A 25,676-nucleotide genomic window follows, 5' to 3' on the forward strand; every position below is an offset into this window, starting at 1 on the left:
GCGTGCAGGCGTTCAGGAGATGCACGGAGCCAAACCACGCCAGCTTTGCCTCCCTGAGCCCTGCTAATAGCAGATGGCACTCCTGAGCTAGCGCTGTTCCAGTGATCAATTAGATCCGGCACCAGGCTGCGATGGTGCTCGCTCGTGATTTGAAACACATTGAGTTCTTCTGTCGGGAGAGCCAACAGATGGGGCTGGGATTTGGTTTCTAACCAGTCCGTGTTAAAAACAAGCGTCATTCTCTTAAACAATTCACACACATATATGTAAGTGGGAGGATGCTCTTGGTTCAGGGAGGTGCAGACAGCTCACTCCTTCGTTATGCAGGCCTTTAGGGCATTTTCTCCTCCAACTACATTGGATGCCTTCAAGAAAACTCTTCATTAAAGCATTAGTCACATTTTAAGCCCTAGAAATGCCATGTAAATGAATAATGAGCCTAACAATTTAACTAATTGATAGGCATATGTTTTCCTAATCTGTGCCTTTATTTGTAAAGGCACAGAATGCACAATTAATTCTCATCATCTGACTAAGGATGTGGCCAAATCACTTTGTCATGTGAGCCCTGGAAATGCATTTCTTTACAGAAATCATCTCTATCACGTCGCTGGAATCCAAAGGCAAGTAGAGAGCAAAGCATCAAACAATCAGCAAGTGTGCCAGGTGAACCAGCCCTTATCCTGCACTGCATCCTTTGGCCTCGCACCACATCTCCAGGCAAAAGATCATTTTTTTTATATAAGACAAACAAAAACCATTTGCTTTGGTTTGGTCAGTCTGCCAGCACTGACCTCATGCGAATCCTCCGTCTGGTTGTTTGCTTTCTCAGCTGTTCTCAGACCTTCCTCCATGCCTGTCTGCAATAGAAGCCAGCCAGGACTTCTCAGACACAGCCTCAACAGTTCACCACTTGGGCAAACACTGTCGTTTGCTTTAAGCAGTGAAGCCCCAGGCAGCGTATCAAAATCAATAACAGCCCGTGGTGCTTTCTTCACCTTCAGACAGACCTAACACTGCAGGTTTGCTGCTTTCCTGGTTCTCCCCCACTGTGTTCGTTGTCTCCTGTTACAGGACGCCCTGAACTTGTACTGAAATGGTGGCAACTTGCTAGAGGCCACGCAAGGAAGCGCTCACCACCCCCAGCTAACAACTCATGCAGCACTGCACCAATTTTAGTCTTGCACACAGCTGTGGCAGGCAGTCCCTAGAGCAGAGCTGCTTTGCTCTCGGCTCAGGGCAGCGAGCAACATATGGTTACTAAAGCATTCTCCTAGCAGGGAGCTTCACATTTAGGATGAGTTACCATAGTTCCCTCGGAGTCAGCTTGGAGGATTACTCATCCCAGACACGCATAAGCAGAGATTTTGCCTCCTAATGTTGCTATCTCCTGCAGCCTCTGACTCAGCACGTGGTCTCCCTTCCATCAGGGTTCTATTTCCAGCACTTGATTCACTTGCAGTGAGGTCTGAACCTCTGCACTGACAGCCACGGGTTAGGAGAAGCACAGAGCAGGGGTGAACGTAGCTCAGCACACAGCTGCACTACGGCTCCCACTGGGGCAGCCTGGGCACTCAGACTTCAAATTCTTACCACAGATTGTGTTGGTCATTGATCCGTTGTGAAACAGTGAGATTCTGCCTGCCCAGCTGAGAACTGGGAGCATTTCTGATGAGGCTGCATCTGCACACATAGCAGCAGTTCCAGCTAATGCATCCTGAAGGTGCTATAAATAGCAGATGGTGGAGGCTGAGCAGCATTGCGTCACAGCGTTGCAAGGTTGACAGCATACAGCACTAACACGGTGTTCATCACTGCAAGTCACTTTGGATATCTCACACCTCATTTCAGCTCTGCAGTGAACTCAGTTACGTGAGCAGCTATGGCACTGGGCTAACAGACCTTCTTCTGGACCCCCTGCACAGCCTCCAGCTGGGATACCAACCCATACAATGAGCATAAAGCCCCTACAGCAGCATTGGTCTTCTCCAACGGTCTGTGAGCTTTTTAAGTGAGGCGTGGGTGCAGAAAAAGCTTAGCAGCCAGGAGCTCTCAGCTCATGTCCTACCAAAAGCCTCACGCCTTCCCATGAGGAGGTCTGTTTTCTCACATGCTTTTGGAACAGAGATGCAAACTGCTGCAGTGAGGTTCTCCTAGTGTCACTGTACAGCTACATCCTCCCAGTTTCAGAAAGCAGCAATCAGGTCGGTGAGGTCCCAACAAGATGCTTCCCCAAAGTTCCATCACAGCCAGCAGCACCCCCAGCTGCCCTGACACTGCAGCTCTGGGGAAAGGGCAGCAGCTGGAAAAGCAGAGTTCTTGCTTCCATGTAACACAAGCAGAGCCCAAGCACATGAACTACTCCAGATTACCCCAGAGTTTGACTTGCTTAGACTGCACTGGTAAAAAAAACAAGTAAAATAAGAACAGAGCAACCAGAAAACCCTGACATGTTCATTTCAAGCTCCATTAGAAGCACTGTAAGAGAAAAAAAAAAAAAAAACAACAAAAAAACCCACCATTGCCTGAATAAAAAAGACCAAATTTAGTGGGACATAAATGTTGTTTTCCCAACTGTCTGGAAGTGCCACAAAACACTCCTCAAAACAAGGCTTTAAATTCTAATGCAAACAGGGAACAAAGATCTCTCCTGTGAGCTTTACCATGATGCTCACCCACAAGCTGTTGGCTGGGTGTTGGTGTCCCACTCGGGGGTATCCACACCATCAAAATGCTGTATGAAGCAAAAGGACTGTTCAGGCAAACACAGGGACTGTGCCATCAAGTGCTTCTTCCACCCCAGCAGGGCAGCCACGGAAAAGAGAACTGCAGAAGGGGTGACAGGGAAGGATCCCTGCGCTGGGAGGAGGATCTCCTCCTTTGTATGCACATACACACTGTGTTAGCTGGCATGTGGTACTTTCTGCTGGTGCTCGTGGCCAGCCATCACCTTGACACTGCTCCAGACAATTCCTCTCCACCCTGCCCTGATGGGAGCAAAGGACATTTTAAAGAAACACTACTGAGAAAAATATTTTATAAGACAGGTTCCTTTGTATTAGCCATCAGTTGATTAACTCCAGGGATCAGCTCAGACACCCTCCTTTTGTAGTCCTGCACCCCTCCCCTGCCCAGCCAGCAAAAAAAAAAAAAAAACAACCAACTCTCAATCTAGGGAATGGATGAGGAAAACAAGAGGGTCAAGAACTTGATCAATCAACAGGTGCTTCTTTTAGAAGCAGCAATATAAAGTCATTCAGACAGTCTGAGGGCACTTCCATGCCATGCACCAGAGAGGCGGCAGTGGCCCCACGCACGTAGATACGATGCATACCTGCAAACACCATGCTCAGTGCCTGCCAAGGCAGCTATCTCCTCCTGCCTTTGTTCTGGGCTGTGCACAGTACAGCAGCCAGTTCCTGGGAGGAGTTCCTCTCCTCTCATTCCCACTGCATCCATCTTCAGCATCTCTCAGTAGTAGTCATCCTTCTTGCCATCAGCTCCCTGGATGCCTGCACGGTTTTTCTGCTCTTGGACAAGTTTGAGGTCATCATTGTCATCCACCTCACCGCCATGGTCCTCCTGGGTGCAAAGAGAACAGCCAGGAAGGAAAATCAGCAAGGTCCAGCTGGAAAAGAGACCCTAACAGACAGCATCATGCTGCTTCTGAATAAAGATGTTCTGCCATAGCAGCCCAGCTTGGGAAACCCAGGAAAACAGGGAGGAATTCAGCTGTGCAGGGGACCTTTAGGTAACACCAGCAATGCACCAAAAAGTAGAGTTAAGAAGCCACGTTCATTTCATGAACACTGAATAAACTAGCACTGCAGTGCAATTTTAACATCTCAGCCTGTTGCATGAGAAGATACCCTACCTCCACCACTCTAAAACTAGCCTAACAAATTCCACCCATGATGTGCAGCAGGCAGCACAGCATCTCTTGGCACCTTTAGGTCCACGTAGTCAGTGCACAAGCCAGGTTCTTACAAAGGACAAGGAGAGCTCCCCTTCTCTGGGGTCCCTAACACAAGGAAGACATGGAGCTGTTGGAAGCCATAGGCATGTGGGTGGAATCCAGGTTTGTTCTGGAGATTCACCCCATTGAGCAGAGACAAAACTGCAAGCAGTGCTCACATCTGCTTCCCTAAAAGCTGAGTTGTGTTCAACCCCTGGCTACCAGCACACTCAGGTAACAATTTCACTAGAGAAGCAAAGAAGGGAAACCTTGGTGTCATACAATTTCTTGTTCCTGATCTTGATAGTCATCCATTGGGTCCTCCTTGGGCTTGAGAGGTCTGCCAGCATCCTGGGAAAAGTAGAAGGTCAGACATTGTTAGCTCTGCTCCAATCCACTTCCATTCCCTGCAGGGAGAAGCTCTCTGGCAGTGGTGCTTCAGGTCTGGAAGACACCAGACTGCAGCTCAGAAATCAGGCAGTGAAACAACCCCATGTCCACTTGTGCTTTCCTTCCCACTGTAGAGGTCTTTGTTCTCCTCCTTGATTACATTGGCTTGGATTTATTTATTTATTTTTTTTAACTTCACTATTGATCATGATTTTAGAGCCTGACAGATAAAACACTCCTTTTTAAAACAAGCAACGCTCAGCTGCATGTCAAAACAAGCTAACATTTCCCTGATGCAGAGTCTGGCTTCAGATGGCAAGAAGCACTTTAAAGATAAATAGCTTCCATTCCACCTGCAAGCAGGCAAATAAGAAATCAGGACTCCTGCACCTTGTCACTGCTGTCAAGTTTGCTGCATGGCCCAGGAACAACAAGGCTTCGACAAAGAGAAACAACAGGGCCAGAACAAATTCTGGTACGACCCACTGATCCTTGGGAAAAGGTTTCTCCTGCTTGCCCCATCCTGCAATAGGATTATTAAGTTTCTCTTTGAGTCTTTAAGCTCTCTGCCTCCCCCCATTCACAGCTCAGTCTCTCCCTACCCCCTGCTGCTGCCCTCATGTCAGTCACCTTCAGTGGCTTCTCCTTGGACTCTTCTTTTGCACTGGGTTCCCTGAACTTCTCCAAGCCTCCCACCTTCTCTTCAAAGTCAGGTCTCTCCAGCTCAGCTTCCTCAAACTCATCCTCACCCTGGTTATTGGGATCCTGGGCAGGATCTGCAGCATCATCTGGCATCTGGACAAGAAAAGGCTCTTGTGAGTACCAGACAAGATACCTACATGGGATGCAGAGGCCAAGATGAGCCCCACCCTCACCATCTGGGAAAAGCTGTCAGCCAGAGCTGACACAGATTTCAGGAGGAAGGTCCATCACGACATGATTAAGAGTACAGGAATATCATTCATCCAGAAGAGAGCACTGGTTACTCTTAGCAGTATTCCCCTGCCTTTTCCCCATTCTCTAGTCCTATCTCAATCTTTCATCTGCTCTTTGCAGTTCAGGCTCTCCTCATTTCAGCAGTAATGAAGCTATATAGGAGGCACAGAAGGATCTTGCTGCAGGCTTTGTTTCTCTCTCTAGAGCTGGTTTCTCCTTGGGAGATCAATTCACTGTCAGCACAGAAAGCAAAATAGTCACAGGGCTGTTTTGCAGCTGACTGCTTTCCCAGAAATATTACCAGTAGGTTCTCTCTTCTGTATTTGATGAGCTTTACAAACATCAAGCAGTTGCTTTCTACAAATTCAGTGGTTCCCTTCTTATACTTGTCTTGAGCTTCAACCTCCTCCACCTTTCTGCCCATTCAGCTCAAATCCAAAACAGCTGCCCTCCCACCACACCATATGAAACAGGTATGAGCCCTCTAAAGAGAGTTTGGCACTGTCAGTTCACTGTGCCCATGTCAGTCATCAGCAAATTACCTTCAGTTTTACAGAGAAAATACTCAGCCAGCCATATTATTCCTGCTGCTAAAAGGTTTGCGTTTGCCTGCTTTTTTTGAAGTGGGGGAACTGAGATGAAGAAGCACACTGAAATCTAAGAAGACAGAGCCAGTGTTGGCTCAGCACTTCACCAGTCATACCTTTAATGAAGCAAATTAATGGTTTTAACCCCAAAACCCTCCGGAAGCAGACAGAAGTTTGGAGTTGCATGTCATAAAGACTTCTGGGAAAGCACCGATTAAAGTGCAACAGTGGATTTTTATTCAGAAGAAGGAATCCTGATAACAGCACAGCAGTATTTCTTACCATAGGCTCCTGAACAACAGTCTCTTTCTGAGAATGCAAGTTCTCCCTCTCAATCATTCCTGCATCTACGAAAAAGAGGGACAGTTATCAGCACAGTCTCTGGATTAAAGACAAAAAGAGAGCAGTGACACAGACTGATCTGCTAATCCTTACAATGCTTACAGGATGCAAGTCATCGTTTCCAGTAAGATTCTCACAGGAGCCTCAGTTCCCAGCTTCCCTCCCTTCTGCATTCAAGCCCTTTGAGCACAGCAGCACACCTCAGCAATACTCTCAGACTGGACTGCTGTACCCCAAAGCCCATTGGGCTCCCCACTGGCTGGGTAGCTGTAATATTTAATTGCTTTACCCAGACAATATCAAGATCTCTGTGGAAGCTACAAGTCTTCCTTCAAACACATGCAGAAAGCTTTTCTAGCTTCCAGCCTTGGCTGGCAATATATTAGTGCTGTACAGCAGAGGATTAGGGAAACCATACCCATTTCAAGCTCTTCGTTATCCATCCTTTCCCTCTCGCCTTCCTGATCATCCATTTGTTTCTCTGCCCCTCTCTTCTGACTGGATGGCTGTGAGCTTCCCTTCTGAGCCTCTTGCCCAGGCCTGGAGTTGAGGTGAAGGCTCTTGGGATAACTGTGCACATCATCCATCTGGGCATTCACTTTGCTGACTATGTCCTTCCAGCTGCAGCAAAGGCACAAAACAAAACAGACCCCACCTCAGCATATGCAGGAGATAACTTCAAAATGCCATTTAAAGACAGCAAACAACAACACGTAATGCACGCAGAAGTCTGCCCTAATGTAATGCCTCAGCTTTAGCAGCTTTTTGAACCCAGCACATTACCACCACACAAACCTGCAGTAAGAAGCCCAGCCTTTAGATCAGCAATCAACACAAAGCCATCAACACGCAGACTGGCCATCCAGAGTCTGTCTGGAATCTGCTGGTCTCAGCCGCCCCGTGCAAGGGTTTTTGGCACCAGCCACATGGGCTCTTCTGTGATTCAGTGTTACTCTTGGCATCCATACCTCCTGAGGAAGCTGGCTTATGCACTCATACCACAAATAACAGTGTAAACAACAGCCTCCAGCTGCTCAATAATTTCTTGATGATAGATCCAGGAAGGAAAAGCATACCATATTCTTTGCCTTTGAGATGTCATTTATCAAAACGTGGCCAATGTTTGCATGTTGTGCTTCACAGAACAGTGACAACATCCTTTCTGGACTTGGAGCAGCCAAAGAGAGGCCACTCAGCTGCCCCAGCTTCAGCATTTGCCCTCAGCTGAAGGCAACACAGCATCTGTGCTGTCCCTGTGTGCTTGTGCAGATGCTGCCTACTAAAGCAGTGTGACATCACTCTGAGGAAATTTCTCCAGCCATCTTTAGAGAACAATCTCTGACCTGAGAAGTCTGCAGGTTAAGTGAACAAACAGAGATACAGGGCAGAGAAGACACTAGTGGTGTCTGGCTGATAGTTTGGAATGAAAACCAGAAGTTTCTCCTACAGATGAAACTGGAATTAAATTTTCTTTTTTTTTTTTTTTCCCCTCTCAAGTAAACTGAGCAGCTATTACCTGAACACACACACAGGACAAATAAATCACACAAGGAAGCACTACTTTCAGAGTTGGTTTTTGGATTTTGGCCAGAATTCAATGAATTACAGCCTCAGAAAGACATTTTCTTCCTTTTGCAAAGCAGCCTGGTCTTCTGTAAGTACTGCTGAGACAGAAAGCAGTTCCTCCTGCACCTGTTCAGCAAACAGTATGACAGGATCCTGGACCCTGCCTGCACTCCCATAACCTGCAGTAACACAAGAACTGTGGGAGTTGCCCATCTCAATACTGACAGGGCACCATCACACCCTCCTTTGAAAGCCCCTTCCAGGCAGCTGCCCTCCCCATAGCTTCCCTCCACATTTGCCCCAGGAGCAGGTCTGGAGAACACCTTATGCTCTGTGAGTAGGAGGAGAAACAGCCTCAAGGTACAGGGAACTTTAATACTGAGGGTTTTAGCTAGGCTCAGAAAATTCTAACAGGTCCCCAGACATGGTTAAACTGGTTTGCCTTCTCCAGATGAAGCTGAAGTTGATATAAACTACATCATCTCAAGAGCAACTACGCAGGAAAACGGGACAAAAGCCTGCATTTTCTGGGGGATTCTGTCTGTGTCTTCATTTCTGGCGTAAGCTTTTGCTGTTTTATCCCATTCCAAATACAGAAGTCTCAGGATCACAGGTCTTGGAGAGCAGAAGGGGGCTTTGCATCACCAACCTTTGCATTTGCACTGGTTTGCTCCCTGTTGAGCGGTGGTTGTCTGGCACCTGGGTTTTCTCAGCAGCAGAAGGTTGTTTCAGATCAGACAGCAACAATCCAGGAGCTTGGCTTTCCTCATGGCTGCTCACCTGAATGCGCATCACCATGTTCACATCCTGCAGAGAGGCACACAAATGCTTTCAGGATGTACCCAAGCTCTTAATCTTACTGTATTCCTGCAGACCTCTCCCCTTGCATTTGGGCCAGCAGATCTTTTTCTAGACAACAACAGACTCAGAAGCGGCCCAGAACAAATTGACAGCCCTGTCCAGCCACCCCCAGTACGAGAGGTCGTTCCCCTTCCACACAGCCAAAAGGAAGTGATTTGAGTCCTATGAGATCTGGACTCCCCTCATCTCGAGTAGCCAAGACAAAAGGAACAGCAAAACCACCTCTTACAAAAAAAAAAAAAATTGCAATTATAATAGCTAATGTCATTGCGATTTAACTATATGTTAATTATCACATTGTCATTACTGTCCCTTGCTGTGCTCCCTAACAGGGACCCACACAATTTACAGCAACTCCCAAGCATTCCCGTGGCCCTTCACAGCCCTGAATTCACATGTGAACTCTTCTTATTTCAGTGCAGGCCACAGGAAGCAAGCAAGGTTCCCCAGTGAACTGGTTTCCTTTTTGGAGAGAAATGAAAGCTGTTCTTTTTTTATACAGGCTTGTGAAGTGAGACAAACTCAGCAGGCCTGCCCAGTGCACAGGCCATAGAGCTCTCAGGGAAAAACAAACCCCGGGTCTGCAGAACATACTGGGCTTCCATTCGGCAGGCTGTTCACAGTGCGGGTGAATCGGATGATGCGAGCATCCCCGTGTCCTGCTGGCCAGGCCGGCGGAGCCTCTGGTGGTGAATCGGCATCTTGCAGAGGGGCCGGGTGGGTGAGGGGCACGTTCACCTGGGACCTGAGGCCATCGTTGCTGTTGGAGCTCCGGCCCTGCAGCACAGGACCGTCTGCCTGCTTCCGAACCCCAGAGAGCTGCGATGCCAGCGAGCTCCCTGCAGGGCGATGCTCCGGATTGACTGGAAAAGCCTGCAGAAAAGGAAGGACAAGAGTGAGCTCCGGAGGAAAGGACTGCTCCCCCCAGTTCAAAAGCCCTAGATCATCTGGAGAGGCTCCCAGTTCCCCAGGACCATCACACCTTCTGCCTCGTGAGCTGCAGTTGGCTGTTGCCTGGATCCAGAGGCTGCTCCTTCAGCACCTGGAGCTGCTGCTGCCCCTTCCCTCCTCCTCCTCCTTTGAAGCTTGGCATCTTCTGCAGAGCTTCCTTGAGCTGTCTGAACTCTTCCATCTGGGTCTGAGGGGACAACAAATAAAGAGAAACCTTACGTGATGATAACAGGGTTGAACAATTCCTTGCCGAGTTCTGAAGGTTGTGCAGCTCAGACACACTGCAAAAAAAAAAAAACAAAAAAAAACCAAAAAACAACACAGCCACGTGACTGATGATAATCCACAATCATCAATGGAAACCAAGTTAGTCTTCAGCTTTCCTTCCAGATCTCACAGATATCCTGTATCCCCCTTTGCCAATCTTGCATCTTATTTTATTGCATATTTTTACCTTAGAGACAGTGACACACAACAGCAATGCTTTCAGCAGTGCTGTTTACTGCACAAGCTGTTAATGTAATTCCTCCTTTTGCACAGTAAAACCTCATCATGGCTCTTGTAGGCTCCCTCTCCTGTTCTTCTCACATACATTCACATCAGCTTTTTTTTCCTTCTGTGGAGGCACTTCTCTGTAGATATTGTCAGCCCCTCCAAGACGAACACAATTGGCATAATTCCACTTGACAATTCAATTTACTTTGTGAGACAAAAGAAAAATCAATTCTCTTGGACTGTTCAACAAACACAACACTTTTTCTCTCTACTGCAGCACATTTCCTCCAGCTCCAACCCTGAAAAGTAGGACTTGGAAAAGCTATTCAGGAAAAGCTCCCCACTCCTACCCCCCTTATTTATAGGGAAGCAAGGGGAGAGAGCTTTTCATGTGCTTGCCAAGGTACCTGGGAGTGGACCAGAATGGGGACTGGGCAGAGCAGGAAAAGGCAGCAAGGGAAGTTTAGCAGGAAATTAATTCCTGAGCAGGCTTTGTTGATTTCAGTTCTTCCCCCTGAAATTTGACCTTAAGGCAAACATTGAAACAAAATAAAAAGTCAATAAAAAGATCCACCAAAGCTAGAATAAAAAGTGAGGAAAAGACAAAAAGCAGAGAGCTGTTCAGTGGACGTAGCCATGGTAAGGGACTGCTTCCAGTCAGAACAACCAAATGGGAGCAAACCTGTGTCATAGGGAACTGAGCTGGAGGGCTGCTGGTATCCCATGCCAGCAAGCTGTGCTCCATTATCCTGTGCCACATTTTACCTTTGCACAACAACTGATGTGACAGCTATTGCGGGCTCAGTCCTCTGGGTAGGGCTTGTGGAACACATTTGCATCTCTGATGAACATATGTGGCATCTAGAGTGCAAATTGCTCCTCTGTAAGCCATCCCCTGCCTGAAGAGAGCCAGAGCAACAAGAGAACCTGGCACAGAGGCACCACAAGGAAGCATGGCTGTGCTGGGAGAGGCTGCGTGCCCGTGGGGCCCTTGATCCTGCATGTGGCACCCAGCCCCACCAAAGGCAATGTGAGCCCTTTCACCTTGGTGTTTGAAGCACTGATGAAATGCCAGAAAGAAACAATCAGAAAATGGAACAGAAAACTGTAGGACTTAACAGTAGGCTCCTTGTCAAAAAAGATCTAAAGTGTTTTCTGAACTCATTGGATCAAGCCCTACTGCTTCCCAAGGAAGCAGAAATAGCAGAGCAGACAGATGGCTGGAGCATGGCTTTGTAACACAACCGTCTGGTACCTTCAGAGCAAGGAGCTGAGCTCTGTCTCCCACTCCCTGGGCAAATCCTTTTACTCTTTGCTCACTTCCACTTTTGGCAAGAAATGACAGTGAGCTGTTTCTTGCAATCTGCTGTTCCCATTGGTCACAGTGCTGAAGGGGCCGAGCATTAAGGCTGGCAAGCACAGAAGCTGCCATCATGTTCTTCAGTCTGCAAGCACTCAGCTTGGCAGCCTTAACTACCTCCAGTCAAGTTTTCTTAAATACTACTCAGAGTATCTGCAAGTTTGCACACTTGATGTGCTGATTGCTTCCTCTAATGCAGGATGGTAATTTGGATTGGTCCTACCAGCTGTGCCCAATGCAATGGTACCCAGCAGGAGTAAGCAGCACTGGGTGGGGGCAGAACTTCTGCAGCATGCTGGAAAGGCTGACACAACCTGCAGAGCACAAGCACTACACCATACCAGGTGAACTCCATGCTCTTCTAACACTGCTTCCACCTGTGCCCCTGGCCTCCACATACAGAGCCTCACTCCAGCCCTTCCATTATGGAGCTGTGACATCTTATTTACAAAACTCTCTGATACTTTTCAAGGTCTGATGCTCTACTAGCATCCATGTCTTCAAAAGCAGACATGGAAGGAGACCCTTCCTGTTTGCACTCCCAACAAGCTTGTCGAGGCATTTCTGCATTGGTGTGTCACTCTGCAGTTAATTTTTTTTTTATTTATTATTATTATTTTTTTTTTTTTTTTTTTTTTTTTTTTTTTTTTTTTTTACAAGCAGAAGCAATTTATCATCATTTATGGTGGAAGAATTTGAGATGCAGATAAGTGACAGCAAGCATCCCAAGGTTGGGAATAAGATGGTTCATGCTCATCTATTTTCAGCTACTGGGACAGATTCCAGGTTGGAGAATTTTACTTGTCCAGAAACCCTCTACACGGCTCCTCTAGCACTGTCATAGGCAGCTTCCATGTAGGAATAAAGCTGCTAAGTAGGTTTATTATTTAGAGAGTGTTTCATGGTGCACAAAGGCCCCAGTGTACAGCTGTCCCATGCGGCCCTGGATGCCCCTCTGTCCATTACCTGGGCGTTAAGTAGCTGAGAGTGAACTTCTTGGTGGGCCTTGCGAAGAAGTTTGCTCTCTTCTCTGAGTTTAAAGACTGTATCTGCAAGAGAAGAACAAATTTATCTGAGGAGCTGTTTCTGCAATCACAGAGTCTCTTCCTCACCATAAATTCCACTGAAACTTCAGAGCTCCAGAATCCACCCTGCAGATCCAACACCGAGCTTCCCTACAACTGTACAGAGAAGCTGAGCCTTGAAAGGCTAAGTGCAAGCAAAACAAAACCACGCAGGCAACATACAGAAAGCAAACAGGACAACTTAGTCCCCAGGGATGCTCATTCCCATCCTGTTAAGTAGCAAGATTGTGCCTTGCAGCTCCCAAACCTGGGTCCTTTCAAGCTCTTTGCATGCTTAGTGCTTCAGTGACAAGACACAATAAACTTCTGTTTCAGTGCCTTGCAGATAATTGTGTACCCTCCAATAAAAAGAAAAACAGCATCAAAAAATGTCAGCCTTATTTTGGAGCCTGAAGCTTTCTCAAAATATCACCATAACCGTGCACACAGTGATTGCTCTGCAAAAAGGCATTGCTGCATCTGCCCTGACAAGAAGGGAAGTTCTCCCCATAACAGGACAGTGCTGTAGGCCAAATCACGTGCTTGACTGCAGCTCAGCAGTGGCTGAGGTGTTATTACAGTGGTATCTCTTTCTTAAACATCCATCCCTGGGACAGGACAGTGCCACTGAGGTTGTGTGCTGTGTCTTTCCCTTGTGGTGAAGACTGTTAACAGCAGGAACAAAGAAGGCTCCAGGACTGCCACTGCTAAGATCTCTGGCCATGGTGTAGACTTCCACCAGCCTTCAAGAGAACCAGAGGCCTCTCTGGTGTAGGAGAGATGAAGCAGTTTCACTGAACCGATGTCTCAGTCACATCCGGGTCTTCAAAACATGTTCAGAACCTGGAAATCAAAGCCTTCATGCCAAGAGGCAGAAATGTGAAGTCTTGCTCCAAATGACATCACCACGGCTTTTTAATCAATGGCTTCAGTAAGACAAAAGTTTCAATTGTGACAGTGGGGTTATCTGTAACACAAGCTCAGCAGTGATCAAACCCAACCCTCTGTCTTCAGAACAGGTTGTGCAGGGAAAAGTGGAAAGTGCAAAATGAGAGTGGGGGAGCAGCAGAGGACAGGCTGTGCTGGAGTGTGAAACACAGCATAAATAGATGGCAATTTTTACAAAGTTGAGGAGAAAATAGATCATAATGCAGCAGGAGGGGGGAGATGCAAACAGGATTAAAAAGGCTCCTGTTAGCAACATCAGGAAGCTTCAGCAGGCTTGGCAAGAGCATATGGTAATATCTTGTCAATTAGCAATCAAAAACCACTTCCAGAAGGAGAGACTCAGAAGAATGGGGCACAAACACCCCAACAGCATCACAACCATTGGGCCACATGGCACAAGAGCATCATCCCACAGCCTGCATCACGCGTGCATAGATAGCTTTGTCAGCAACATGAAAGCTACCCAAAGCTCTGAAGCACGAGGTGACCACAAGGAGCTGCTAAACCTGGTTCCACTGCTGAAAACAGCTCCTCATGCTTCCCTGAGGACTTCTGCCTTCTTCCAGCACACCTGGGGCAAAGGTTTCCTTTTCATAACTGAACCTGGCACAAATCCCTCAGTTCCACTCTAACAACTTGGAGCAATGTCCTCTACTCAGATCTTGCTCGTTCTTTATTCTACCTGCCGACAAGGCACGTCTTCCATCACCTCTCCTTGGGACATATTATAAATAGAAAGCATTTATGGAACATAAGGAAAGAAAACGAGGTATTAGCAACGCTACTAGTTCTGTGTCTGCCACCTCTCAGGAGACTTCCTTGCTCTTTTGTATGCCACAGTCATCTGTACTTTCTTTTATGGGAAAAGTTAACAGCTTTTGAGCTTGAAGCGCAGAAAAGAGATCGGATGAAATAAACAGCTGCCCATTAAGGCAGGCAGAGAATATTAATATATCTCAGCCTTAAGCTGACCTTCCTGACTAGCTTCTGTCTTCACAATTGCTTTCCTGAGTGTTATTCTTTCCTGCGGCAGAATTCATTTTCTTAGTCCACTGGTAGCTGGATATTTCAAGAAGAGAGGTTGAATCCCATGTATAGGTCTCCCATGCCTGTGCTCAGGGCTGGCACTGCATGCTCACTGTCTCACATAGGTTCTCCTACAGTGTAGGATCATCTATTGGAAGACCTGAAGAACAATCATTGCCCTCTCCCTAGCTCAGATGTTTAGTCTTTTCCCTGCCCAGCGTTTTCTTGGCTCTCCATCATACTCACCTTGCAAATTTGTGACTTCACTATCCTTCTCCTGCTGGAGTTGGGCATACTTCTGGCTATGGGCCTCCAGAGTCTTACGATGTTCGAGTTTCAAGCTATTGTGCTGCAGCTGCAGGTCAATCAGCTGCTTCTTGACATCTTCATGCTGGTTCTGAATACAAAAAGCATCGATGTCAGTACAACAAAGGAGGAGAAAAGTAATCTAACTGTTGTCAAGTGTTACTTGAGAGCTTGTTTAATGAGTTGCTCGGGGAGAAGAGGCAGAAGAGCCTCTGGTTCCTCCAGTAAGGTAACTAAACATGCCAGAAAAAGAAAAGTGTTCTTTTTGTAGTGTAGGAGGGATGTAAAATGCCAAATAAATTGAAGGGAGGTCTCCTCAGAAGCCACTAAAATGGAAGAGAAGCGTGTGAGCAAGTCCACTGCTTCATGGAAGAGAGATGGGGACTCTGGGACACAGCCAAGAACACTCCTACTCCTCCTCAGCACTCAGCTCTGCTGATATCACACCAAATACCACTGAAATGCTGCATAAGTCCCGGGTCCTTTCCAGAGCCCTGGAGATGCTGAAGGGCAGCATTACCTGCAAGGATGAATGTTTCTGTGCAGGTAGCACCAGCTATACTGTGTTACAGGAGCTGAGCCACATCTCAGTGCAGCCAGAGATGGGCCCACGCTCCTCGTGTTAATGTGGGGATCAGACACCAGGATAACAGGACCCTCACAAGACCACAGGCCAGAACTCATCTGATAACAGCTTTCCAATGCACTTCTGTCTCCTCCTCTCACCTCTGCAGAGCCCAGCTACACAACACACTGAGATATCCTTCTGCTGAGACCCACTGAACCAGAATTCACCTCCTTTCAGGTTCCCATGGTAACCCAGAGACACTTCCACATGCAGTTTGTCAACACCAATTACATATGCAGATGGATTGGCTCACAGGTGAACCCTGGCCTCTCTACACAGCAGCTCCTCAGAACTCAGGCAGCAATTTCAATTGGCCTTTCCATGAAACAAATGTCTTTCTTCCTTTCTTTCCCTCTTTTTTTTTTTTTTTTTTTAATTTAGATGCTATCGATGCTGGCATTTATCCCCAGTGAAACAAAGTGTCTGTGTCCTGGGCATTCTCCCCTGAAGCAATTATCCTCAGCTAAAAGAAAAGAAATAACTATGCTCCAAAAATAAATGCAACGCAGAAGAAAAAGCCTTCAGTAAGGAAGGGTTCCAGAGAGAGAGCAAAGAGGGTGTTGGGTTCATCAGATCACAGGATCAGGAAGAAAAATAGAGAATTAAAAAAAAAAAAAAAAAAAAAAAAGATTCCTGCTCTTGCTTTCAGAGACTGTGGGTAAAGAGCAGCAAAGGGGAATCAGACCCCTGAAATCATTTGGATGCTAACCATCTCAGAGAAGCACCAGCACTAGCATGTGAGAACTGGTTTTAATACAGAACCCTAAGCAATTCAAGGAATCTCAAGCCTCATCAGCTCAGGTCAATTAATTTCTGGCCCGTATTGTGTCTGATACGCATAATGTCTGTCCCCAGACTGCTCACGGCCAGGAAGAAGAGGGAATATTCATCCTCTGATAGCAGCAGGAGACTGAGGAGAGAGAATTGCCTTGGCAGAGGTCACCCAGAGCACCTGGTCCTGGTTCAGCTTGTTAAGCACCCAGAGTATCTTCATTCCCACAAACTGTACTCATGTATGCACATTTCAGGCACCTAAAAATGCTAAGCTAGTTGGTAGCTGCAGGACAGCAGGTCTGGAACATGTTACATGTATGCTGTGCAAACACAGAACCCATGCCACCATCACCTTTCACTGTGACCCTGCACATCACTGCCAGAAATCAGCTCATCTGTGTGAAACAGGGAACCCCTTGTCTCAACTGGATGGACTTTTGCCAGTGAGACTTTGCATCCCACATCCCCAATGGGGTTTGAGAAGATACAGCTGCTGCAATTCAGGCACAGCATCTCTCCACCATGCCTGGGGAAACAAGCAGGGATGGGAGGAGAAAGAATGAAAACCACACATTTCTGCTACAGTTTAGAAGGCAGCTTTGTGGGCTGCACCATACAAAAATAGGATCAGTGGTTGAATGCTTTGCCCACAGGCAAAGGAAGGGCACACCTCACTGCAAGTTTCCAGGTTCCTGCAGATTCAGGAAGCTCATGTGAACAATTCTTTGTTTAAAGCCACCCGCCTCCTTGCCTGCATATTCCGGGGGTGCTAGGAGGCATTCTGCAGAAAGATGTTAAAAAAAGAAAAAATTCCACCTCCATTCAAGAGGGTGAAAGAAGTTATAAGGAGATGAAATCTGGCCCCAGCAGGCAACTGCTCCAGCTGCTATTTTTGGACAGAGCTAAGCTCCTGAGATCAGTCTGCCTGTTGTAGACATTAATCAGACACAGGTACCTTCACTACAGATCAGAATGACAGCTCAGGAGTCAAGTAAACGTGATCCTTTTTCTCTGAGCAGCAAAAGGCAACTGGAGAGCTATCTGTGTTAGAGCTATCTAAACACAGAGCTATCTGTGGAGGCAAACCTCCACGTACAGCACAGTGGCCACAAACACAAAAGCCAGATATACCGATGTGGCTTCATGGAAGTCTTTGGTCACATCTGGGACGTTCACCTTAACAGGGCTAGATGCTTCTATTCAATGCTAAACATCCTCAATCATCCATTTTTGCTTCCTCAATAATGATCGAGTTGGCAGCACTATTCCTTGTGAAGAGGATAATCCGTGTGGGAAGCATTTTTCACCTATACTCCACAAACAAATATTATTCACAGCTCCATAGCTAGCTACAAGCTGAGCTGTATGCAGCATTTCCAGGGGAGAAGCTGCAATCCACCAGACCTCAGTCCCAAGGGCCCATCTTTCTTTCAGCAGCTGTAAATGCAGTTACACAAAATAGATGAAAAATTTATTCCAATAAGAGGAAGCAAGAGAAAGGGAGCCAGGATGAAGTGCTCTCACTGTCCCCGTGAGAAAAGCAAGCTGGACCACACTGCTCATGTTGTAGTTACTGTGAAGACAAAAATGACTGAAGTGTTCCCAGAGTCTGCAGAGCTGGATAATGCCCGGGAGAGCTGTACTTCCCTCCTCCCAGGGCTGGGATCCAAAGGCAGGCAGCTGGGCGTCCAGCTCTGTTCAGTGGTGCACAATGCTGCTGGAAGTCAGCCTGCTCTCTGAGCCCCAGCACTAAGTCACCATTGGGCTGGGAACACTCCAACTTTAGACATTAAGAAAGTCACCAGCAACGAGAGACCACAGTTGCAGTGTGCTAACAAAACCCAACTTTAATGTTATGATACAGTTCAGGTAGAGCACACGATAAGATAAAAAACACTATGAGCCACTTCTACCTGAGCTGCTTATGTTGCTCAAACATCCTCCTATCCTAATGAGGCAAGCTGCAGCAAAGAGGCCCATTTTCATGGTAAGGAACACAGAAAAGAACATCCTGAACAAAACTCCTGCGTGATAAGCTGCACAAAGACTGCCATTGAAATAAGTGTACACCAAGGCTGTAATCTGATGCAAAGTCCAACAGAACAAATAAGAAAACTCCCATCAACCTGAATAGGCAGGAAGGAACGTGAATCAACACCACAGTGTGGCCTCCTCCCTCTGGGCTGGCACTAGCTGCAGGAAGCCCATGGTCTGTCCCAGGCATCTGTGGTAAGGAACTGCCCACACCTGCCTTCCGGGGCACTTTCTAACTTGCAGCACACAGTGAGCATTGGAACCAGACCAAAATCTTACCTTCAGGATCTTGTGCTGGGAACTGAGGGCCCCATATCTGTTCATAGAGTCTTGCTAGGGAAAAATAAATAAGAGTCAGTAGTGCCATTAGGTCTCAGAAAAGCCAAAAGCTCAGCCGAGTATGAACAGTACTGAGTACACTGCACATCCTGAACACTCTCCATTTCAACGTTTTCCTGTCAACTTTGCCACTTACAGGCCAGTAGAAATCATTTGCCTAGCCCTGGAAAAGAAAATGGATAGGTTTGCTCATGGCCTTTGTTCCCCATGCTCCCTGCAGTATATATTGAATTCAGCTCCCCCAGGACTCTTCTGTACCATGAAATTCTCTTCTCAGAAGAACTCTTATTGCCTGCAGCACAGGACTCCCTGCCACACCAACAGCTGACAATCAAGCCTTCCGCTGTGCTATCACACAAGAGAATTAGCACAATAGCTCTGGCACAACAGTCTCTCCCTAAGGTGAAAGAGATCTTCCAACACCAACAGCCTCGCAAAATAAAGTCAGCCCAAGTTTTTCTTGCACTTGTCATCTTCAAGACAGCAGCCCCAGCCTTATAAGCATGGTAGTACTAAAAAACATTCTTTCACGTGTCCATGCAAATACACATGCATGCCCTGAGGAATAAACTGTACCTACCTTCTCCTTGTTGAGAGCTTCCTGAGCTTCTAATTTGTACACTAAGAAATCTGGAAATGGAAGAGAAGACAATTAAATGAGCAGGGATTTACAAGGACTTGCCTGTGAACGTTTAATCTTGTACATCAGCTTTAGAAGATGCATCAGTCCATAGTGTCCACATACCACCATGTGCAGGGATGCTAACATTGTTAACAAGTCCCTGTAGAGCTCAGCATCTTCTGATCACTTTTAAGAAGTTTACTATTTCCAAGAAAAAAAGCAGTCTAATACCAGATATAGCCATCTCTTCTAGAGTGCTCAGACACCACATCGTGGGTGCCATCACTCACAGATTAGACTGAGAATACAGGCAGGGATATGAGAGAACAGAACCCGCCCCCCAGCTCACAGGCAATAGACAAGTCAGCTCACTACTGCCTGGTGAGTGTTGAGTAACACACACACACTGTGCTGAAGGCCTCTGGATGCCACACGTGCATCTGCCCACAGCTGGAAGGTCGGCTGGCTGCTGCTCCACCTCCACTCTGCCAACTTACCTTCCTTTGTCTTCTTGTGCTCCCCTCGCTCCTTCTGCAGGGATCGCTCCAGTCGGGATCTGTGCTCATACACAACTGGGGAAGCAGAAACAGGCAGAGCATGAGCTAAACCCTGACACTTCTTCCCAGACATTATTCTGCAGGTCACGCACACAGGGGCACATCTGGACCTCAAGTCCTCCCACAGATCAGGCCAGCAAGTGCCCAATCAATTAGACATGAGCAACGGGCCTCTTTTGCTTCCAATGGGCTTCGCAGCTCTTCCTGTCTCTGCACTCAGGTTTCACTTAGGAACCCAAGCTGTGAGCTGGATGTAGTGGCCAGTGGCTGAACTGTGTGTTTATGGGCCAAGTCCAATACTAGGACTTAGATAACCAGAGACTGCCAAGCTTTCTGCTCCACACCAGCAGCATGCAAGAGAGATGTTTTCTCTCTTTCTCCATCGCAACCATTAACTGGCCCTCAAGGACATGAAGGAAGAGTGTGCCAGCAGCTCTCTCTCCCATTAGATACAAAAGAGCATCTGTGCTCCGCACAGAGGAGCAAGAAGATAGAAGGACGAGACTGCTTTGTGCATTGGCCACATGACAAATGGAAGTGCCAGAGAAACCTCCTGATGGATGATGATTTTAATGCACTCTGATGTCTGAATGGTAACAAAGAGCAACCCTTGAGCCACAGCACTCAGCTGCAACCAGAAGCTGCTCCATTCCCTCTGTGCAGAGACTGCCACATAACAGCGTGGGGCTCCAAGCAATTCAGACACCAGGGCAGTAAAACCTCACCTCCAAAGCCAAGGACACTGGGACAAATCACACCATGGGTGCCGCACAGTGTCCAGGAAAATGAACCAATGGGATTGATATCATCACACATCCTAGAAGTCAGGCCAGGACACTTTCATAAATAATACTACAGCTCAACCAGGAATTGCAAGGCTGAGGACCAAACTTAGATCAGAATAGTCCTCCCTACCTTACCACCTGCAGGTCTCACACCTTTGCAGACCCTGAAGGAAAACAAAAACCACCCAAAGAACAGCATCTTGTTGCCACGTCAATCTTTTCTCTCCAGGAAAGGAATTCTAGCCACCTATCTCCTCAGCTTCCACTTCTGCAAACAAGCAACTATGAAGTTCACAGCTATTCACTGATAAATGGCAGCCCAGCACCAGTCACGTCTCATAACCATGTGTGGGTTTTAGCCTTCAGACTCCCTGCAAGCGAAGCAAAACCCAGATGTCAGAGTGAGTTGGCTGTTTCTCACTTTAAATAACTGCCAAGCCTTCAGCAAACCTGCAGGCAGAGCAAGGAGAGAGCAGAGACTGATCACAGCGCAGCGACAGGAGCGCCAGGCGCACAAATCCAACACGGCATTGAATGAAGTGGTGGAAAGAAACACCCTCCAATATCTTGCACACTGACTTGCCTCTCTCACAGCCTGTGCTCCCACATCACTTCCTTCAAGAACTTTGGGGAGCTGCTGTTCCGAGTGTTCTGTTGGATCACAAGAGATCCAAGTCTGGTGGCTTTACTAAAGAGACTCACAATGAATGATGTTTTCCTTCCCAGCTGGAAGTGCCTCTTGTGCCCAGAAAGAGAAACCCCAGCTGGTTTAACTCAATGACTTTTAAGCTAAATCATGACACTGGCTGGGTCCAAGATTGGGATCTTTGCAACACCCTGGTTTACCAGCAACAGATCCGTTGCTATTTACAGTCATCTCCAGCAACAATTGAGAGCCTGAGCAAATTAGGGAAAGGGAAGAGGGATAATTCAAGCCAGGAATAATAAGGGGTTGGGACCTAATGATGTCGGTGATGATAATTCAGTAGTTCAGTTCTTTCCCAAGCCACCTGGAGGCAAAACTCAGCCAGGTAGGGCAGCAGCTGACACACTGAGGGCCCAGTTTCAAAGCACAAGCTGAATCCAAATACCTCAGCATCCTACTGTCCCCCGTGGAGCAACCTCAGTACTTCCAGATGGTGACTTTTCCTGGACTGAAATCAAGCATCAGCAGTACAAGACAGACCAGCTGGCTCTTCCTGGAGTACACTTCTTTTAGATACTGCAGGGATGAGGACTTTTTTTCAGGCTTGCCAGCTTGGGCTCACGGTGAGACAAGCTCAGTTCAACCCCAGAGTGAGGAGCCATCCCCCAGACAGGCCATCACACCCAAGCAGTTGCCCCTGAGATAATTTCCAAGGAGCAGAAAAGGAGCTGTCATCTCCCCCACTATATCACCAGGTCTGCACAGACCAGAGAAGTTGGGCTGAGCTTTGCAGAGCTCAGCAGCTGCTGCATAAAGCTGTCTTCCTGCTCACCTCTGTAGTGGGACCCAGCAACAGCTCAGCACGCCAAAATGGCACTTATAGCTTCAGCAGACAGGAAGCCAGGAAGTCTTTAACAATTTGCAATCATAAGAGGGAATGGAGAGTGATTGGTGCCTAAAACTAGGCTGGAATCCAGCCAGAACTCAGCACTAAAGCACTGTCACCTGCTGACAAATGAGCTAAAAATGCAGAACTTGAACTGCTGAAACAATGAAATCCCACACAGCGTCCTGCCTTTGGGAAAGGAGAACAGGCCAGGCCTTCCACAGACATGTTCTCATTTTACGAGATCTCAGAGTGCTGGGTGACTCTGGGAAGGGGTTGTTATCTCAGCTGTGCTGAGATAAACCTGCCAGGGAGAGTTTAGGAGACCCATGACAGGAGGAGAGTGATTCCAGCTTCACAGGCAGTTCCAGCTAATCACCTAGAGAAAGCTCTCTTCTCAGTTACTCTCCTTGCTATAGGCACTGAATACTCCTGCCAGCCTCCATCCCATCACATCACAGCCGACAACTCTGGGTGATTCTGAACTCCAGAATCACCCAGAGCACAGAGTTCTCCATGTCCCAGCACTTCCAGCAGTGCCCAGAACCTGGTAAGCAGCCTCCACGTGGCCTCAGACATATCCTCACCCTCACCCAGCAGGTGATACAGGGACAGAAAAGCCCAGCAGATTGCTCCTTGTTGCCATCTGGACTACACTGAGAAGGGAGGAGGTTTCTTTTTGCATGCTGTGTTTTACACTACAGCAAGATCAGTAGCTTTGCTCTTATTCTGAGCAGGAGAAGATAAGGCCCATTCCCCAGGCTGTGTGTGGGACAGGCATGGCTGGTTCAAGACAGATCCAGATATTCAGCTCTGCTCCCTCCTCCACTCCTTTTCACTTTAGGCTGCCATCAGCCCAACCCATGCCCTTTCCAGCTTTATTTACAGAGGCAGAAGCATTAACTGCACTCAGGTGTATGAATAATAGTAAATACAATAAATAAACAGCACCAAAATCCACCTCATAACAACACATCTTCCTTTAGCAGAGCTGGAAAGATGAATCAGATGCAGAAGACAGTTGAAGCCATGCACCAAGGCAGCGTGGGGCACAAGAGCCCCCCGGGCACAGGCAGCCAGCTCCCAGCCACAGCCAGGCATGCAGTGTGCTCCTACCTGCCAAGCAACTCTCCCACATCATAAAAAAAATAATCTTTGACTCTTAAAATTGTTGGACAAGTGGCTTCTGAAAATACAAAGTGTATCCATGGCAACAACTGTATTTAGGAATCGGAGGACTTGCAGAGGGTTAGAAACCCCAGCAACAGGCGACAGCACTGCTATTCAAACATATTTTGAGAGGAAAAATACTATGAGCCTGTCTCAGCAGTTGGCTGCAGCCAACAGAAATGGGGTTCCTTGAGGCTGCTGCTGTCAGCTTGCTCCTTAAGGAGCCAGCCCCTCTCCAGGGCAAGCAAGAGATGCTGACGTACCAGAAAGGAATGTGGGCCAGCTCCTGCCCTGCTGGTGTCTGCATCTCAAACACGGGATGCAGGAGGAGACTGCAGGGGCTGTGCAGCACATCCAGAGCTGCAGGTGTCCAAATGCTTCATGGCAGAGCAAGAAGAAATGTAAGATAATTGCAGTAAACCCATATACTTGCTAGATTGATTCACAACATTGTCTCCCAAGGAAACATACTTTTGAAAAAACCCAACAAATCCAAAATAACACCAGCACACATCACATCTTCTTTCCTGAATTCACAGGTAGAAATGCACAGCCGTGAGCACAGAAAGCTTATGTTCAGCGCTCATTTTGCATCACGACTCTGCACACAAAACCACCTGAAGAGGCTTAACCCAGAGCCCACGTATCTTGAGCCACAAACCCGGGGTATTTCCAACCATGCAGCTGATAGAAACAATGTCACTTTGTGTGTGAACAGAGGCCATAACAGATACACTGCATTTGATTTCAGTCCCAGGAAGAGCTCTGGATTTAAATGCCATAATCTAATCCTGCTCACTCTGAGAAAAAAAGCCCTAAATGAATCCCTGACCTCAGGGCACAGGCACCACATGCCAGCAGCATCGCATCCACATAAGAGCTGTGCTGTGGGCACTCCACAACAACCATCCTCCTGCACTACACACAACCACTGGCTACCAAGGAGTGGATTTCTACCCAGCCCCTCTGCAGTGAGTTCAGCAAAGCTCTCTCCAGAGAGCAACCCCAGCAAGAGGTGCTGGCAGTGTCGCTCTGGCATGGGCAGGAAGAATCAAGCATGCAGATCTGCAGAAGAAGAGAGTTCAGCAGTGGAACAGCTTAACTCATCCTCAGCCTTCCCTACCAGAACATCTCCACAGCTACAGCATCATTCTCCCACAGGCAGACAGCTCTGTAAGCAAGGCAGACCGATGGGAATATATACAACATGCTTGCTTTCCAGCAGCTCTCATCAGAGGATTGAGTTTTCCTGCTCTCACCGCTCACCAACCTGTACCTGGTAAGGGAGCTTGGAAAAGCCCATTCACCACCTTCCCTGTTTTCTGTGGATTTTTTTTTTTTCTTTTTCTTTTTTCAAGCATCCAGTCAGTCCCAAATAGAATGACAAGAGCCACAAACCAATCTCTAGAGAAGATGGCAATGGGTCTGTTTCCTTCCAAAGGAAACAGATGAGATGATATGATGACAACCTCTACTGATGGACCCCTTTTGCCTCTTCATTCTCTTTCAGGGTCCAGAGAGCAGTCAGAACTCACAGCCTACCTACACAGGTCCTGTTTGCATTTTTCCTGCTCCGCATTTAGAATGATGCAGGGTTATCCTTTATGGTCAAAGAGAACTGTAGAGAGAAGCAAACGGGTGTGATGCTGCACACCCCACTCCAGTAAAATGCTGTTCCCATCACTGCTGTTGCAGCAATTCAGCCTCGAGGCCGTTTAACTCCAGGATGCAAAGCTGAGGGGGGGGGAAGAAACAGGGGAAAGCATCATCTTAGAGCTCTTCAAAGCCAAAAGATGAACCTCACTCCACGAAGGCCCCCCACTCATCGCTGGGCTGTGCTGGAGCAAAGGAAGCTCAGCAGGCGCACGCAGCCGCTCACTCACCTTGGAGCTGGGCAGACAGTGCTTCCTGCTGCTGTTTGTATTTCTGGGCAAGGGCTTCGGCACTCCTCACCTTCTGCTGCAAGTGGTGGTACAGGAAGGCTCCCGAGCCCAGGCACGCCACGGCCAGCAGGCAAAACCCGGTCTGCAGGAGCCCCTTCTGCCTCCTCGAACACATGCCCGTGCCCATGGTGGGGCTGAAGCAAAGCGATGCAGCGCTGCCTCCCTGGCGCTGCTAAAGCATCTGATTCTTTTTTCTCCCTCAAACAGCTCCTTCGCTCCAGAAATCCACAGATCCCTCAGGTTACTCTCTGCAAGATTCGATCCAAGTCTCGCCTTCACTCCTCCCCAGCCCTCGGAGAAGCGGAAGATGCTCCAAAAGCGGTTTACTCCTCATCGCCCGGCGGAGCGCAGCGCAGCCCAACGCCGTTCGAGCCGCGCCGCATCCTTCAGCGGCGAACCTCGGCGGGGTCCGGACCGGGGGGACCCGGCAGAGGGGGACCAGAAGGAGAAGCAGCAGCAGCAGAGAAACTTTTGCTTCCCATGTGCTGCAGAAGGAGGAGGGGAG

General features: G+C 47.7%; 1 protein-coding gene across 1 annotated transcript; it reads right to left on the reverse strand.

Annotated features, from left to right (window-relative positions):
• Positions 1 to 3,471: 3,471 nt before the first annotated feature.
• Positions 3,472 to 25,298, reverse strand: LOC306954513 (uncharacterized protein; the record flags this gene model as incomplete). Its single annotated transcript, XM_079545609.1, has 14 exons — positions 3,472 to 3,582; positions 4,238 to 4,306; positions 4,976 to 5,140; positions 6,151 to 6,215; positions 6,629 to 6,831; positions 8,426 to 8,583; positions 9,232 to 9,510; positions 9,620 to 9,775; positions 12,410 to 12,492; positions 14,728 to 14,878; positions 18,503 to 18,556; positions 19,143 to 19,192; positions 19,682 to 19,756; positions 25,112 to 25,298. The coding sequence occupies 14 exons, from the start codon at positions 25,296 to 25,298 to the stop codon at positions 3,472 to 3,474; spliced, it is 1,806 nt and encodes a 601-aa protein (XP_079401735.1).
• Between the last annotated feature and the right edge of the window lie 378 nt (positions 25,299 to 25,676).

The sequence above is a fragment of the Tetrao urogallus genome, assembly GCF_951394365.1.
Source record: "Tetrao urogallus genome assembly, chromosome: 21".
Lineage (NCBI taxonomy): Eukaryota > Metazoa > Chordata > Aves > Galliformes > Phasianidae > Tetrao > Tetrao urogallus.